Source organism: Peromyscus californicus, unplaced genomic scaffold (assembly GCF_007827085.1).
Source record: "Peromyscus californicus insignis strain IS unplaced genomic scaffold, ASM782708v3 Scaffold_14__1_contigs__length_90479793_seg_1, whole genome shotgun sequence".
Classification (NCBI taxonomy): domain Eukaryota; kingdom Metazoa; phylum Chordata; class Mammalia; order Rodentia; family Cricetidae; genus Peromyscus; species Peromyscus californicus.
The window spans coordinates 6,894,509-6,908,116 of NW_026294435.1; the positions used below are offsets into that span (position 1 = coordinate 6,894,509).

At 46.4% G+C, this 13,608-nt stretch overlaps 1 protein-coding gene across 5 annotated transcripts in view; it reads right to left on the bottom strand.

The window, feature by feature from the left end:
- Tnfrsf11a (TNF receptor superfamily member 11a) overlaps window positions 1-13,608 on the bottom strand; it is a 64,329-nt gene that overhangs the window by 15,528 nt on the left and 35,193 nt on the right. For 3 of the 5 annotated variants that reach the window (XM_052736480.1, XM_052736482.1, XM_052736483.1), the window contains 4 exons: window positions 11,049-11,192; window positions 6,730-6,818; window positions 4,259-4,353; window positions 3,216-3,329 (listed from right to left, as the gene is read on the bottom strand). In XM_052736480.1, the coding sequence (XP_052592440.1) occupies window positions 3,216-3,329; window positions 4,259-4,353; window positions 6,730-6,818; window positions 11,049-11,192 (442 nt within the window). Of the gene's footprint in view, window positions 1-3,215; window positions 3,330-4,258; window positions 4,354-6,729; window positions 6,824-11,048; window positions 11,193-13,608 lie in introns of all 5 variants that reach the window. The other 2 variants (XM_052736479.1, XM_052736481.1) reach the window with 2 other exon arrangements.

Sequence of the window (13,608 nt, forward strand, 5' to 3'; positions counted from 1 at the left end):
CCTTCCTCCTGCCCTGCTCATCACTGCTTCATTCTCTTCTCCTGTGTATTTGACTTTCTCCCATTTTAGATAATTCTATATAAACATACCCTCTCTAAGTGTAACGGTAAGGTATTAACATTCCTGAGCCAAAGTAATTGATTATAATTCACCCAGGGCTGGGGTGAAGCTCCGAGGCAGAAAGCTTGTCTGGCATGCACAAAGCTCTGGGGTCCACCCTCAGCGCGGGGGTGCAACAGGACTAGTATATGGCTCAGTGGTACAGTACTTGCTTAACAAAAGCAAAGACCTGGGTTCGATCTCCAGCACAGGACTGGGAGTCAACCACACAATTAATAAATTAACTGATTTAAATGCTCTGAAGGCATCTTACTTTTGAACAAAAGCAGAACTTGCTGATCTCTAGAGAGAAAAACCCTGTTAAAGTTGCCAACTTGACACAAACCTAAGCACCTAGGAAGAGGGGCCTTCAACTGGAGGAACTGTCTCCATCAGACTGGCCTGTGGACTGTCTGAGGGACACTTCCTTGATTGCTGATTGATGTGGGAGGAAGGGCCCAGTCTATTGTGAGCAATGCCATCCCTGGGCAGGAGGGCCTGGGCTGTCTAAGACAGGTAGTTGAGGAGATGGAAAGATTGCTCTGCAGTTAAGAACACTGTCTGCTCTTCCAGATGACTCGGGTTCAATTCCCATCACCTACATGTAGGCTCACAATCATCTGTACCTCTAGCCCCACAGGATCCAATGCCTTCTTCTGGCTTCTGAGGGTAGCAGGCATGCATGTGGTGCACAGACTTACACGTAGACCAAACACCCATGCACATAAAATAAATTTTAAAAGATGTTAAAAAGAAAGATAGCTGAGCAAGCCATGGGAAACAAGCCAGTAAGCAGCACTCCTCCATGGCCTCTGCTTCAGTTCTGCCTCCAGGTTCCTGGCATGAGCTCCTGCCCCGATTTCTGGAAAGTGTAAGATGTAAAGACAAGCAAACAAACGCCTCTTCCTTCTACGTTACTTTTGGTCATGGTGTTTATCATAGCAACAGAAGCTAAACTAGACCCGTGAATACTCCATCGAATACCTATGGATACAGCTGGGTCTGCCATGATGCTGTTAGACTACAGGCATTCTCATTCCCTTCGAAATGTTATTGTGCACTTGAGAAGCAAAATAACCAAGAGGGGGATGAAGAAGGTGTATCTGTGACAATAATATGCAAAGATAAAGTTTTATTCCATAACTCATGAAAATCCAACGTTTTCTTTACTATGAACATGGAAGTCAGGAGCTGTAGATTCTTGTGGTTTTGTTTTTGCTTGAATGTGATGTGCATGTATGTATGTAGGCTTGCATGTATGTGTGCTGTGCATGCATGTGCATACGCATGTCCATAGGTGTGTGCCTGTTCATGGTGTGCCTGTTCGTGGTGTGTGTGTGTGTGTGTGTGTGTGTGTGTGTGTGTGTGTGTGTGTGTGTTTGACACAAGGCATCTTCATGAGTCACTCTCCACCTTATACATTGAAGCAGGATATCTCACTTAAACCCAAGGCTCACTAGAACAGATAATCTAGCTAGCCAGCTTGCTCAAGGGATGCCCTTCTAATCTCCGCAGCCTCAAGTGCTGGGATCACAGGCGGGAAGTGAGGAAGCACACTTCACAGGACAACCTGTGAATAATTCCTACTATATACTTTGACAAAGTGTGGATTCTCCATTTTCTTCAAGCTTCCTCCACTGATTCATTGTCTGAACCTCTGGATTACAAACCCTTGGCTTCTGTGGACTTGAACTTCTCTCTCCCCTTCTCTTCTGTTCCTATTCCCTCTCCCCCCTCCACAAACTTACATTGTCTTTCTCCTCCTATCTTTCTTCTCCCTACCCCCATCAACCAAGGCTGAGGATCACACCCAAGGCTTTTCTTATGCTAGGCAAGCACTTTACTACTGGGCTATAGCCCCTGGACTTTTGGTTTTAAACACAGGATCTCCCTATGTTGCCCAGGCTGGCCTTGAACCTCTCCTGCCTCTGCCCTCTGAGCACCAAGACTGCAAGTGTGTGGCTCAAAAAGGTATGTTTTGCTTGTTGAACCTCAGTTTGACCCCAAAACACACTTAAAGGTGAAAAGAGAGAACCAACTCCACAAAATTGTCCTTTGGCTTCCACATGTGTGTCATGGCACATGCACCCTACATACATCATGAACACACAATAAGCAAAAGCTTTAAAGATGATTATGATACATCTGAAAAAAAACTAAGCAAGTCTGGCATCCCTTCACTAAAAAGCACACTTCTTTTAGCAGTGTCATATAAAAGTCAAACATGATGTGATGTTTAAAACACTATCTACCTTTTTGCAGATATCCCCAAGAAATGAAGTAACATTGGTTTCTCTATTTTAAAAAAAAAAAACCTAAATTCCAAAAATACAAAGTCATCTATTTTCATAATTTTAGATTCACATTTCAAAACAGTACTCCAATCAAAACTCCCCCATCTAGCCATTTATCTGAGCATTTGTCTGTAGTGGATGGGTGCATCCACAGGGGACACTACAGGGGTGACGATAAGCCCCAGTGTGTCAGTGATGCACAGAGATACAGTGTGGGCTACCAGCAGTGACACAGGAGCAATTTCAGAAAGGCCGAATGTTGTTTACCCATTCACAAACAGACACAATGTCGTCCTTTGGTTCTGGTCATTATTGTTGCTAGATGAGAACAAAGACTCAGACACAAAGGTGTTTATCTTAGGGTGCAAATATACTTTACTTGATGAACCCGTTTGACCCCCAAAACTCACTTAAAGGTCAAATTCCACCAAGTTTCTCTCTGACCTCTACATGTCCATTGTGGCTCACACACCCACGCATACATCATGGATACACATAATAATCAAAAATGTTATTTTATTTTTATGTGCATTGGTGTTTTGCCTGCATATTTGTCTGCGTGAGGGTGTCAGGTTCCCTGGAACTGGAGTTAAGACAGTTGTGAGCTACCATGTGGTGGGTGCTGGGAACTGAACCCAGGTCCTCAGGAAGAGCCACCAATGCTCTTAACCACTGAGCTACCACCCTAGTCTCACAAGCGAGAGATTTAAAAAGCAGATTCCATGACAGTCAGGGACAATATGCTCGTCTCCTATGATGCCTTCGTGGAGAGTACTCGTATTCTCCCAGGCCACCCTTCAGATGCCACCGTGGACACAATACCTGTCAGCGCTTTCCCTCCCTTCCGGTAGTAAACACCAAGGGCGACGGCAGCGACTAGCACCACAGAGACGAAGAGGAGCAGAATGATGAGACTGGGCAAGTAAACCTGGACTTCTGTGGGGAGAAAACACAGTGTGAAGATCATTTCATTTCACCAAGTTAAAAGATGATAAAGTCCTGTAAATCCATCCCAAGAACCAAGGATGTGGGTGTCTAGGTAACCAGAAGTGGAGAGCTCTCAACCTGGAAGTGCAGAGAGGTCCCAGCTGTTAGAGGACACTCTTCAAAGCTTAACCCACCCTGCTCAGGGGCCTCCCCTCCAGGTGAGGCCAGCCCAGGCCCACCGTCCTATCTCTGCTTGAGAATAAGTTGAATGCCATCCACCACGCTGGCTCATCCTGGTTCATCTCTCTGAGTCTGTCATTCACCACCTACTCTTCTTGTTCACAGCCTTATTGTTGTTCTGTGACCTGGTTCTCTGCATGTCAGAGAAAGGTCTTTCCCCAGGCTGCTTGCTTCTGAGGTGCAGTCCACCACAGGGCCACTCACCTAAAGCAGCCAGATCGAAGCCTCTGCTAGCCAGTGGCTTTCTGTCAAGCTTTCAAAACCATATTTAGATTAGCTTGATCTACAAATGCTCACAGATAATCACAGCCAGATCTAACAAGTGGCTTTATTTGGCTTGATCAAAATCTCCACATGGCAGCTCACAACTGTCTGCAACTCCAGTAGAAGAGGATCCTATGCCCTCTTCTGGCCTCCTTGAGCAATGCACACAGGTGGTGCACATAGATGGAGTCAACATATCCATACACATAAAATAAAAAGAGAATAAATATTTTAAGCAAATAAACTGCTGATGAAAAACAAAAAATAATACCAAGACAATCGTGGACAGAATGAATTGAAAAACGAATCCCTGTGACCACAGCTTGTCATTCTGGAGAGACCACCCCAGGGCCATGTGCCACCCCACAGCAGCTTGTCATTCTAGAGAGACCACCCCAGGGCCATGTGCCACCCCACAGGTATGCTTGCCATACCCTGGGGTGGTTTTCTCAATGTCAGAGAAGAGCTGCAGACCACATCAGATTTCTTCGTCCCTGGGTGTGCTTCTATCCTTCCAAGGAGGGTACAGCTGTGAGGAAAAAGCAGGCAATGGCTGTGGATAAATACTTTTGATTTTAAAAACCAAACGAAGGAAATGTCATACTGAGCTAGACTGGCAGCTCCTTCAGGAAGGGAAGCCATATCTGTCTGGATGCTTGAATCCCACCTTGCCATGGGGAGCAGAAGCCCTCAGAGGTGGATGGAGTGCTTGGGGAACACTCCAAGAACTACTGAGAACACCGTGGGCAAGAGTGAAGAAGGAACTTCAGTAAACAGGACTTCAAGTGCGGACAGAGTTTTGATGAGTGCAATTCTGAAGATGAAAAATACCATCTTCTCAACACAAAACCTGAATAAAACGCATTGGGAAACAGTGTTTAGTAAGAACCTACTGAGCCACATGTGGTGGTATACACTGTGATCCTGACAGTCGGGGTACTAGGAGGCATAATGAGACCCTGTCTGAAAACAGTGAGTGATGAACAGGAGAAGCAGATGCAGCTTGTGGGATGGGTAATGTGAGCTTTTTAAAAATAAAGAATATATTTGGAACTGAAGACTCATTGCACTTATCACTAGTATTAGACACCAGGATGCAAAGAAAAGCCTAGGAGCTTGTTCCATGTAACTCATGGGAGGTGCTATACTATACGTTAGTCAAGCGTCCCTAACCAAAATCCAACAGTCAAAATGGGCAAGTTTTAGAACACTGACATGAAATCTCAATTAGGAAATCAGACATCATGAAACTTTGTTGCACTCACAAAAATAATTTAGAGTGTGTAACTGTCTTCGGGTTCTGTGTATAAGGTATACATGAGAGACAAAACAATGCTGTGTTTAGACCTGGCATCCTTCCCCCAAAGTTCTCAGTACACATCTAAAAGTATGCCAGAACCTGAAATAAATCTGAAACATTTCCCAAGCATTTGGGTAAGGGATGCTCAGTCTGTATACCACACTATCTCTACAAAGCTTATCTCGGCAGAAAACTCAGAACTGTTTACATGGCCGTCAGTAGGAACTTAGTAAGGAGGTGGTGGTACGTTTCCCCAGTGAGGTACCCGGCGGCTGTAAGAAGTCACAGAGATTCCCATTTCAGTGTAGGAAAAAATCATCAGGTAACTTCGTATGTGCAAAGCCCTGGGTTCCTCCTCAGCAGCAAAAATAATAAATAAACTGGAAATTAAAATATCGATGAAACAGGATGATCATGGATGGGATAAAATCAAAGGCGCAGATGGACTTCTGTTATTTGGCTTGTAAAGAGCTTCAGGATTGTACAAGAAAATCCAAAGCATTTACAGCGTGCACACACTTACACAGACAGGGGCCACCTATATGCACACACTTCCAGATGAGCAAGCCGGTGATGATGGGAAGTAGGAGTGGTGAGTGACAGACGATACATGGCTTAACTCAAGCTGGGGACATAGCTCAGTCACAGAGGATATGCCCAGCATATCTGGAGGCCTTACGTTCCACCTGCAGCAGCCCACCCCTGCCCCAGACAGAGAAGACATAAACAACTTTCAACTAAATAAAGTTAGGTAAAGGAAAAAGAAGCTGGAATTGAAGGCCATATATTTCTGAATCTAAGAAGTGGCACAAAGCTCTGACACATGCCGGGTCCAACTGCGGACTTGCCAGACTCACTCCATACTACGCCATGGACAGACTTTCCAAGAGGAGGCTAACCTGATACACTCAACCCACCTTCCGCCCGGAGCTGCTGAGGCTGAACCGTCCAAACCCGCCTTCCACCAAGAGCTGCTAAGGCTGACCCGTCCAAACCCGCCTTCCACTCGGAGCTGCTGAGGCTGACCAGTCCAAACCCGCCTTCAACCCAGAGCTGCTGAGGGTGACCAGTCCAAACCCGCCTTCCACCCAGAGCTGCTGAGGGTGACCCATCCAAACCCGCCTTCCACCCGGAGCTGCTGAGGGTGACCCGTCCAAACCCGCCTTCCACCCGGAGCTGCTGAGGCTGAACTGTCCAAACCTGCCTTCCACCCAGAGCTGCTGAGGGTGACCCGTCCAAACCCGCCTTCCACCCAGAGCTGCTGAGGGTGACCAGTCCAAACCCGCCTTCCACCCGGAGCTGCTGAGGCTGACCAGTCCAAACCTGCCTTCCACCCGGAGCTGCTGAGGCTGACCAGTCCAAACCCGCCTTCAACCCAGAGCGGCTGAGGGTGACCCGTCCAAACCCGCCTTCCACCCGGAGCTGCTGAGGCTGACCCGTCCAAACCCGCCTTCCACCCGGAGCTGCTGAGGGTGACCAGTCCAAACCCGCCTTCCACCCGGAGCTGCTGAGGTGACCCGTTCAAACCCGCCTTCCACCCGGAGCTGCTGAGGCTGACAGGTCTAAACATAAACAGGTCCTTGGGCTTCTGCAACGGTCACTTACTTGGTCCAGGGTCTGCATTTGTCCGTGGATGAAAAGACATCTGAGAAGAAGCCGAGGAGGCAGGGTGTGCACACCGTGTCCATGTTGAGCTGCACTGTCACACACACATACAAAAAAAGTGCCAACAAATAAAAGCAAGGAGACACTTAGAGATCGGCCAGGACGGTGTCCCTGAAGCATTATACCCATCTTCCCAGTGTCTGCCTGGCCACCTGTATCTCCTGCCTTCAGCTCCTCCAGGCTCGGGTGGAGGAAGTGCTTACAGAATTATGTTCAGAAACTGGCTTCACATCAGGCCATTGAGATTACATCTGATGTCCAGCTAAGTCCAACTCTGCCTGATCTTTTACTGTTCAGAACCACTGTCTTAGGCTTCAACACATTTCTCCGTCAGGGTTGTGTGACTAAATTTTGCTGTCTTGCTATTTCCAGCCTTCATGGCTGCATCAGCTTTCATCTGCAGGTGACATCTCTGTCTTTAAGGGAAATGTGTCCTTCTAAAGCCAAGATATTTCATTACTCCAAAATCGGCAGGGGGTGGGAAGTGTGCGGGATTAATACTTGAAACACTTCTGGTCTCAAGATATGGGTTATACGACACTATTCACTACAGAAGTTATTATTTCAAAAGCCAGAATAGCTGAAATGCCTGTCAGCTGCTGACTTATTAAATACATGACGGAACACTGCACAGTGAAATGATCAGCTTCATTTCACCCGGCTAAGGCATGGTAACTACACTTTTCCCCCCCAGAGGAACTTCATAAGTCTCTTCCTCCTAAACCAATGATTGGTGTCGAGTTTTTCTACCATGCCTGACATAACTACCTTATGCCTTTTATGCCTAGGGCCTCTGCTGTGATTGCTCACAGCACAGAAGTAGCTATAGACAATATGTGAAGCAAATGGATTGGACTGTGTCCTAAGAAAACATAAATGCAAATGACAATATAATAGGATCTTGCCTTCATCCACAGTACTCAGAGCAGAAGCTGATCTTGGCTAGTTTGATTCAGCTCTTAGATTTCTCCTAAGTTAAATTAGCGACATAAGAGATGCCTCAAGCTTTCTGTGACTCCTGTCTTTATTGCAAGTGGCACATGACGATTTGGTAGGCACAAATGAACAATACTGACTACAATGTGAAACCAACATCAGGCCATTGGCTGGTGTCAAGCCTGAAAAAGACTGTTGAAATTAGTAGCACTTCAACATTTTATTTTCATGAATACAAACTTAAAATAAGAAATTAAATTTCTTCGTACATGCCTGATAGGAAGTATATGTTTGATTTCTGTAATTTGGCAATAAATAAGATACATTGCCACAGTAATGAGGCAGTGTGACTGGCTAGGAAACAATTCTAACAATGCCAGGATCATTGACTAACTAACATTAATTGAAACAACATTTTAAAAGATGAACACAGGGGCTAGAGTTTGTTTCCCAGCACCCACATCAGTCAGCTTACAGCTGCCTGTAATGCCCAGCTCCACGGATCCATTCAAGAACTCTGGCCTCCTCCGGCACTAGCTTTCACACACACACACACACACACACACAAAGTTTTGCTGTTTTTTTTTTTTTAAGATGAACAAAGGGTGAGATAAAGGTGCTTGACCCCAGGTCTGATGACCTGAGTTTAGTTCTTGGGACCCACATGATGAAGGGAGAAAATCAACTCCCACAAGTTGTCTGACCTCCACAAATGGGGTGTGGCATGTACACACACACATATACAACTAAATAAAGTTAAAAATTAAAAAATAACAGAGTAATGCAATCTAGAAGATTCTGAGAAGGGTTCAGGGACATCACTTTCCATACACCTGACTTTTACGTGATTCTTGTTAACTCTGACCCACTAGCAGTATCCTGAAGGCTTCTTTCCCTTCTCCCTTTCATAACCAGGCTTCTCACACTAACACAAGAACTTACACTTCTATCTGCCACACTAGGTTTTATTCAGTACTGGGGACCAAATCCAGGGCTCTGTGCATGCTAGGTGAGTGTTGTACGAACTGACTAAGACATCCCCAGTCTTAAGAACGAATCCATTTACCTCTCATATCCACCTCCTGTCAAAAATGTATCATTTCCAAGGGTTCAAGGCAGAGAGAACTGTAAGGTCTCAAATCCCAGACAAAATCTAACAGGTGCCTGTTAATAGATCAAAGTTGATGCTGGCCGCCAGCAGTTTCTCCCAGCATCCTTCTGTCCCTTATCTGTTACTTGGTCCTCCTGGCTAGCACGCCTCATCCCCTACCCTGAACTCTCCAACCCAGAGGCTGGGCTGCCCTTCCCCCAGAGGCTCTTCCCTATATTTTTCAGTCATTTTGGCTACATTGGCCCTTTTTTTACCCTTTTACCCCCCTCGCCTCTAGGTCTCCTGGCTCTCCTCTCCCCCTTCTCCTCACATGGCATGGCTCAGGGTCATGTTCACTCTGTGCTCTTCCAGACAGATGTCTTTGCCTCTGACTATACGCTCCCTCATATCTACAATAAATCTTCTCCTCCACCATGCCTAGGAACAGTCACGCCCTCCTTTTTATTTTTTTAATTTTTCATTCAAGAACATCTTCCAGAAATCATAAAGGCAGTGCCCTAGTTCACAAAGGTGGTAAATTTGTGGCTAAACTGGGCCCTGTCTAATCTGGGAGCAGAATTTGGTGGGAGCTGACCATGGTAGAGAGGGTTGTCATTACTGATTGAAAACTCTGTTGACTTTTCTGAGAGCGCACGTGCAGGTGAGTCAGAGTGCTGACGCAGAGGCCCACCGCATCAGTCAGATACCTTCTTCCACGTGGATTCAAATGAATAACATTTTAGTTTTCCCAGCCCTGTCCACGTATGCCGGCTTTAAAGTCACGTCTTTAAGTGAACGACTGGCAAGCATAAGCAACCGTTTGTTGCACCCTGAAAACCTGCTTTGTGACACTTCCGAGAAGCTGGGAGCGTGAAGGGCTCTCAGAAGCGCTTTCACAAGTCGAGAGGATTTCTGCTTCTTTGCTTTCAACAAAGCTGAAGGACACAATGGAGAGTTCTCAGATGACAGAACATTAAAAATAGCCCCAACTTCACATCACTTTGTGAGGGAGGATGTCACTCAGAAGGTGCTGGGGTGGGGAGCTGTAAGTGTTCCTCAGCAGCTACATTAACAGCTCAGAAAGTGAACTAGAGTGAACTCTGTGTGATAACTTGTAACACTGGTGATATAGTCAGCCCAAATATGAACATTGGGGGCAATCCTACTCTAAATTCAAGAGCTGTGAACTTTCCTAACTCTAAGAGTTTAAAAAACATACGTTCTTGTGGTCAATTATATAGTAACGAGCATGGTGACAGGTCAGACAGGAAAAAAAGCCTCATTTCACCCTGTGAACCCAAGTCAATTTAAGCTCTTTGTTGTTGTTGTTTAACAGATTTCAAATTAGTCCTTACTCTTACTTGAAGGGTTATGAAGTGGTGGTTGGGACCGGCTTTCCAAACGAAGAGAAGGAGGTAATGCTGTGTGGACCAACGCCAGCAAAGAGAAGCAAGCCGGTGAACGTTCCAAGAGCCGGGTTAAGTAGTGGTGGGGAGAGAACAGCTTTCACAGTCCAGTGACTGGTGTGCGCGGGTGGAGGTCAGAAGAACTCTGGTGTCTGTCTTCAGGGGTTTTTGTGTTAGTCCAAGTCTCTCAGGAGCCTGAAGCTTTGCCTGGGTTAGCTGGCCAGCCTGCTCGGGGGATCCATGTGTCCTGGCTCCCCCTCTTGCTGGAGCTAGGATTAGCTTTTAAATCTGGGTTCTTGGTATCGCGCTTAGGTTCTCAAGCTTATGAAGCACCATGCACTTTATAGGACGGAGACATCTCCCCAGCCCTCCATTGCCTGCTTTTAAAGTGTTATTGCAGCTATCATTCCTCAAGAGCTAACTAAGTCTTTAGGAACTCTTTAAATTTGAAATAAATATCTGTAGCTATCAATTTACAACGTGTCCAGAGGTGCGTGCCCCCTTCTAAGAGGCTGCAAACTTTTTAGTGCCTTAGCATTATGCTGTTTGTTACTTAGTGGGGACCCTCGGGTTTCAGAGACTGAGGCCCATTGCCACAAAGAGGAGGGAGGGGTAAGGGAATTTGGGGTGACTGTCCATGTGCTGTTGAAGCTGGGCTAAACTGGTTTTTAGTCCACTCTGAGGTTCCTCAGAGCCAGCTGGGCTCCCTGGAGCACCTTTGACACAGTCATGACAAAGGGCAGGGGTTAACGGGAGGGCTCCGTAAGAGAGTGCACACACGCACACACACACACACACACACGCACGCACACGCATCAGTGCCGTACAAGGATGCTGGGCTTCGAAGCCTGGCGCACACTCCATGTTGCGGCGGCAGCACTCGCAGTCTGTGTTCCAGTGGTAGCCGGCCGTGCATGCGCAGCGCCGTGGGGCCGTGCGGTTGCCAGGGTCCACCGCCACCAGGGCCTTGCCTGCGGGAAACAAGAGATGATCAGCATCAGCGGCCAGCAAGGGGCAGGAGACACAGACGCACTGTCCACCCAGTGCATGGTCCCCACCCAGCTCCAAACTGCCCGCAGGGCAGCCAGCTGCATCTGGCTGCCAACAGGGTGACTCACTGGGTTTGAGGAACTCCAGAGTTCCTTCCTGTACTTCCTTGTTGGTAGGGAACCGTCCAACACAGCCTTTTTTCCCCTATAATCAGGAGCTGTGTGGGCTCTCTAGAGTTTTGTGTTAGTAGGTTTAATTATTTGTGGAATTGCACAGCTGTTCGCAGCTGCTTGATGCTGTTTATTTATTTGTTTGTTTATTGCAAATTCAGATGTCACACAAACTGTTAAGCAAAGTTTAGAAAGACCTAGAGGAGTTTCTGGGGATGTGAGTTCATTCTGAGGTCCTGAAGGGCTCTGGGGTGCTCAGCCAAGAGGACGAAGCACAGAAGCAGGCAGCAGTCTGTCTGTCCTACGGGTCAGAGTCACATACACAGACACACACAGACACACAGACACACAGACACACAGACACACACACACACACACACACACACACACACACACACACACTTCTCTTCCCAATAGATGGAAAGAGCTTGCCTTCTTACTCTAATTTTCCAGTTTCTCTCATTTTTCTTGAATATGGGAACTTAATTACATAGTAAACTGAGTGTCTAGCAGGCACAATCATTCTTGTTGTGCAGAGTCACATGAATTTCCTTGTTCACTACAATTTCTATTGACACTGGAAGTGTATTTGCAGTCATTCCTGGACATGGGTAGGAGTCATTCTACACAGGGGCCTCTGTGTTCAGGTCTCAGCTTTCATACAGAGTGATTTTCTTCCTCCTTCTCTCTGCCTCCCCACCTTCCAGTATAGTACTGGGGATTGAAACGACAACTCATGCCTTCCAGTAAAGCATTCTCCCACGGAGCTGGGTTCCCAGCCTAAATGCCTATTCCTGCTGCAGTCTGTCCAATGCACTTTTCTCATTTTTGTGCTCTTATTTGGCGATGTCCTTATTTTAAATGGCCCCACGTGTAGTGCCGTCTTGTGTTCTACACACAAGAAGGCAGTGATGTGCCCTGCCCAGAAAACGTGGGATATAAAGTCTGTGTAAGTTTGAGTAGTGTGCTGGGTCAGCAAAGCCTATGTGGCGAACAGTGAAACACACAGGACAAGGGGGTATGCGGATGTGATAAAGGCCTCTGAATGGGGGCTCGCAGGAGTCTAGGCCGGGATTCGCTTAGGAGCAGTGAGTGATTCCAGACTCACAAACTCAATGGTTGTGGTGACTTCATAGAATGCAGCTACTGCGAACAAGGAAACTCAGTTGTACAGGTGTGCACACGCAGGTGACATGAAGTCATAACATTGTTTACATGGCCTAGGTGGCTTACTGGTTAAGAGCCCATGGTTTCCTTGCAGAGCATAAGTTCTATTCCAGGTACCCACATCCTGCAGCTCATTCCTGCCTCTAACTCTAGCTCCAGGGGATTTGGTCTTTTTTTTGGCCTCCTTGGGCACCTGCACACATGTACATACCACCCCCTATCCACATACACATAATTAAAAATAAAATGAATCTTTAAAAGGTAACAATCAAAAATGGGGGAAAACCACCCTGTGAATGCTGAAAGGCCCCATCTCATCTGGATCTTCTACATGGCTCTTGTACCTTAACTTCCAAGGGGAAAAGAGACAGGGAAAAATCAAACCAGTTTCTTCCTTCATTGTCTCAAGTTATAGCTGATTAAGAAGGGACATTCCTATTTTTATGCTTTTCAGACTCAAGCATGAGCCCATTTGCCCTTGTGCCCACTGCCAAAACCCTTGCAGCACAAAGGGCAGTTGTGCAGAAACATATATGTGGTACATGTAATCATCACAAAGGAGCACACACCACTTTTTTGCAAAATACTACAGGATCCTGTGCAAGTGTAAGCGAATGGGGGTGGCAACAATTTCAGAACAATCTGATGTGTTCAGTGTTCAGCTTTAATTTTGGCAATAGACAGAATGAATCCTTTTTTCCAACAGACAGCAATGAGTCAAGGTCATCAAAGGAAATAAAAAGACTTGATCAGATGCTTGTGCCCAGTGGAGTTTCCACAGTACTTTCTCCAGCCTCAAATCTGCCAGCTGTCTCAAACACATAAGAAGAACGATAGTGTTCAGAAATGCTTATTTCCTAGCTGTGCTCAATTGGGCATATCCTGTGAGGATTAAGTCACTAATAATGGTGCCCCTTACCACCAGCACTAGATACAGTGTCCCACCAGGGGACAGAGAGATGGCTCAGAGGTTAAGAACACTTGCTGCTTTTACAGAGTTCAGTTCTCACTACCCTCATCAGAAGGATCTGTTGTCCTCTTCTGATCTTCTTGGGTGCAA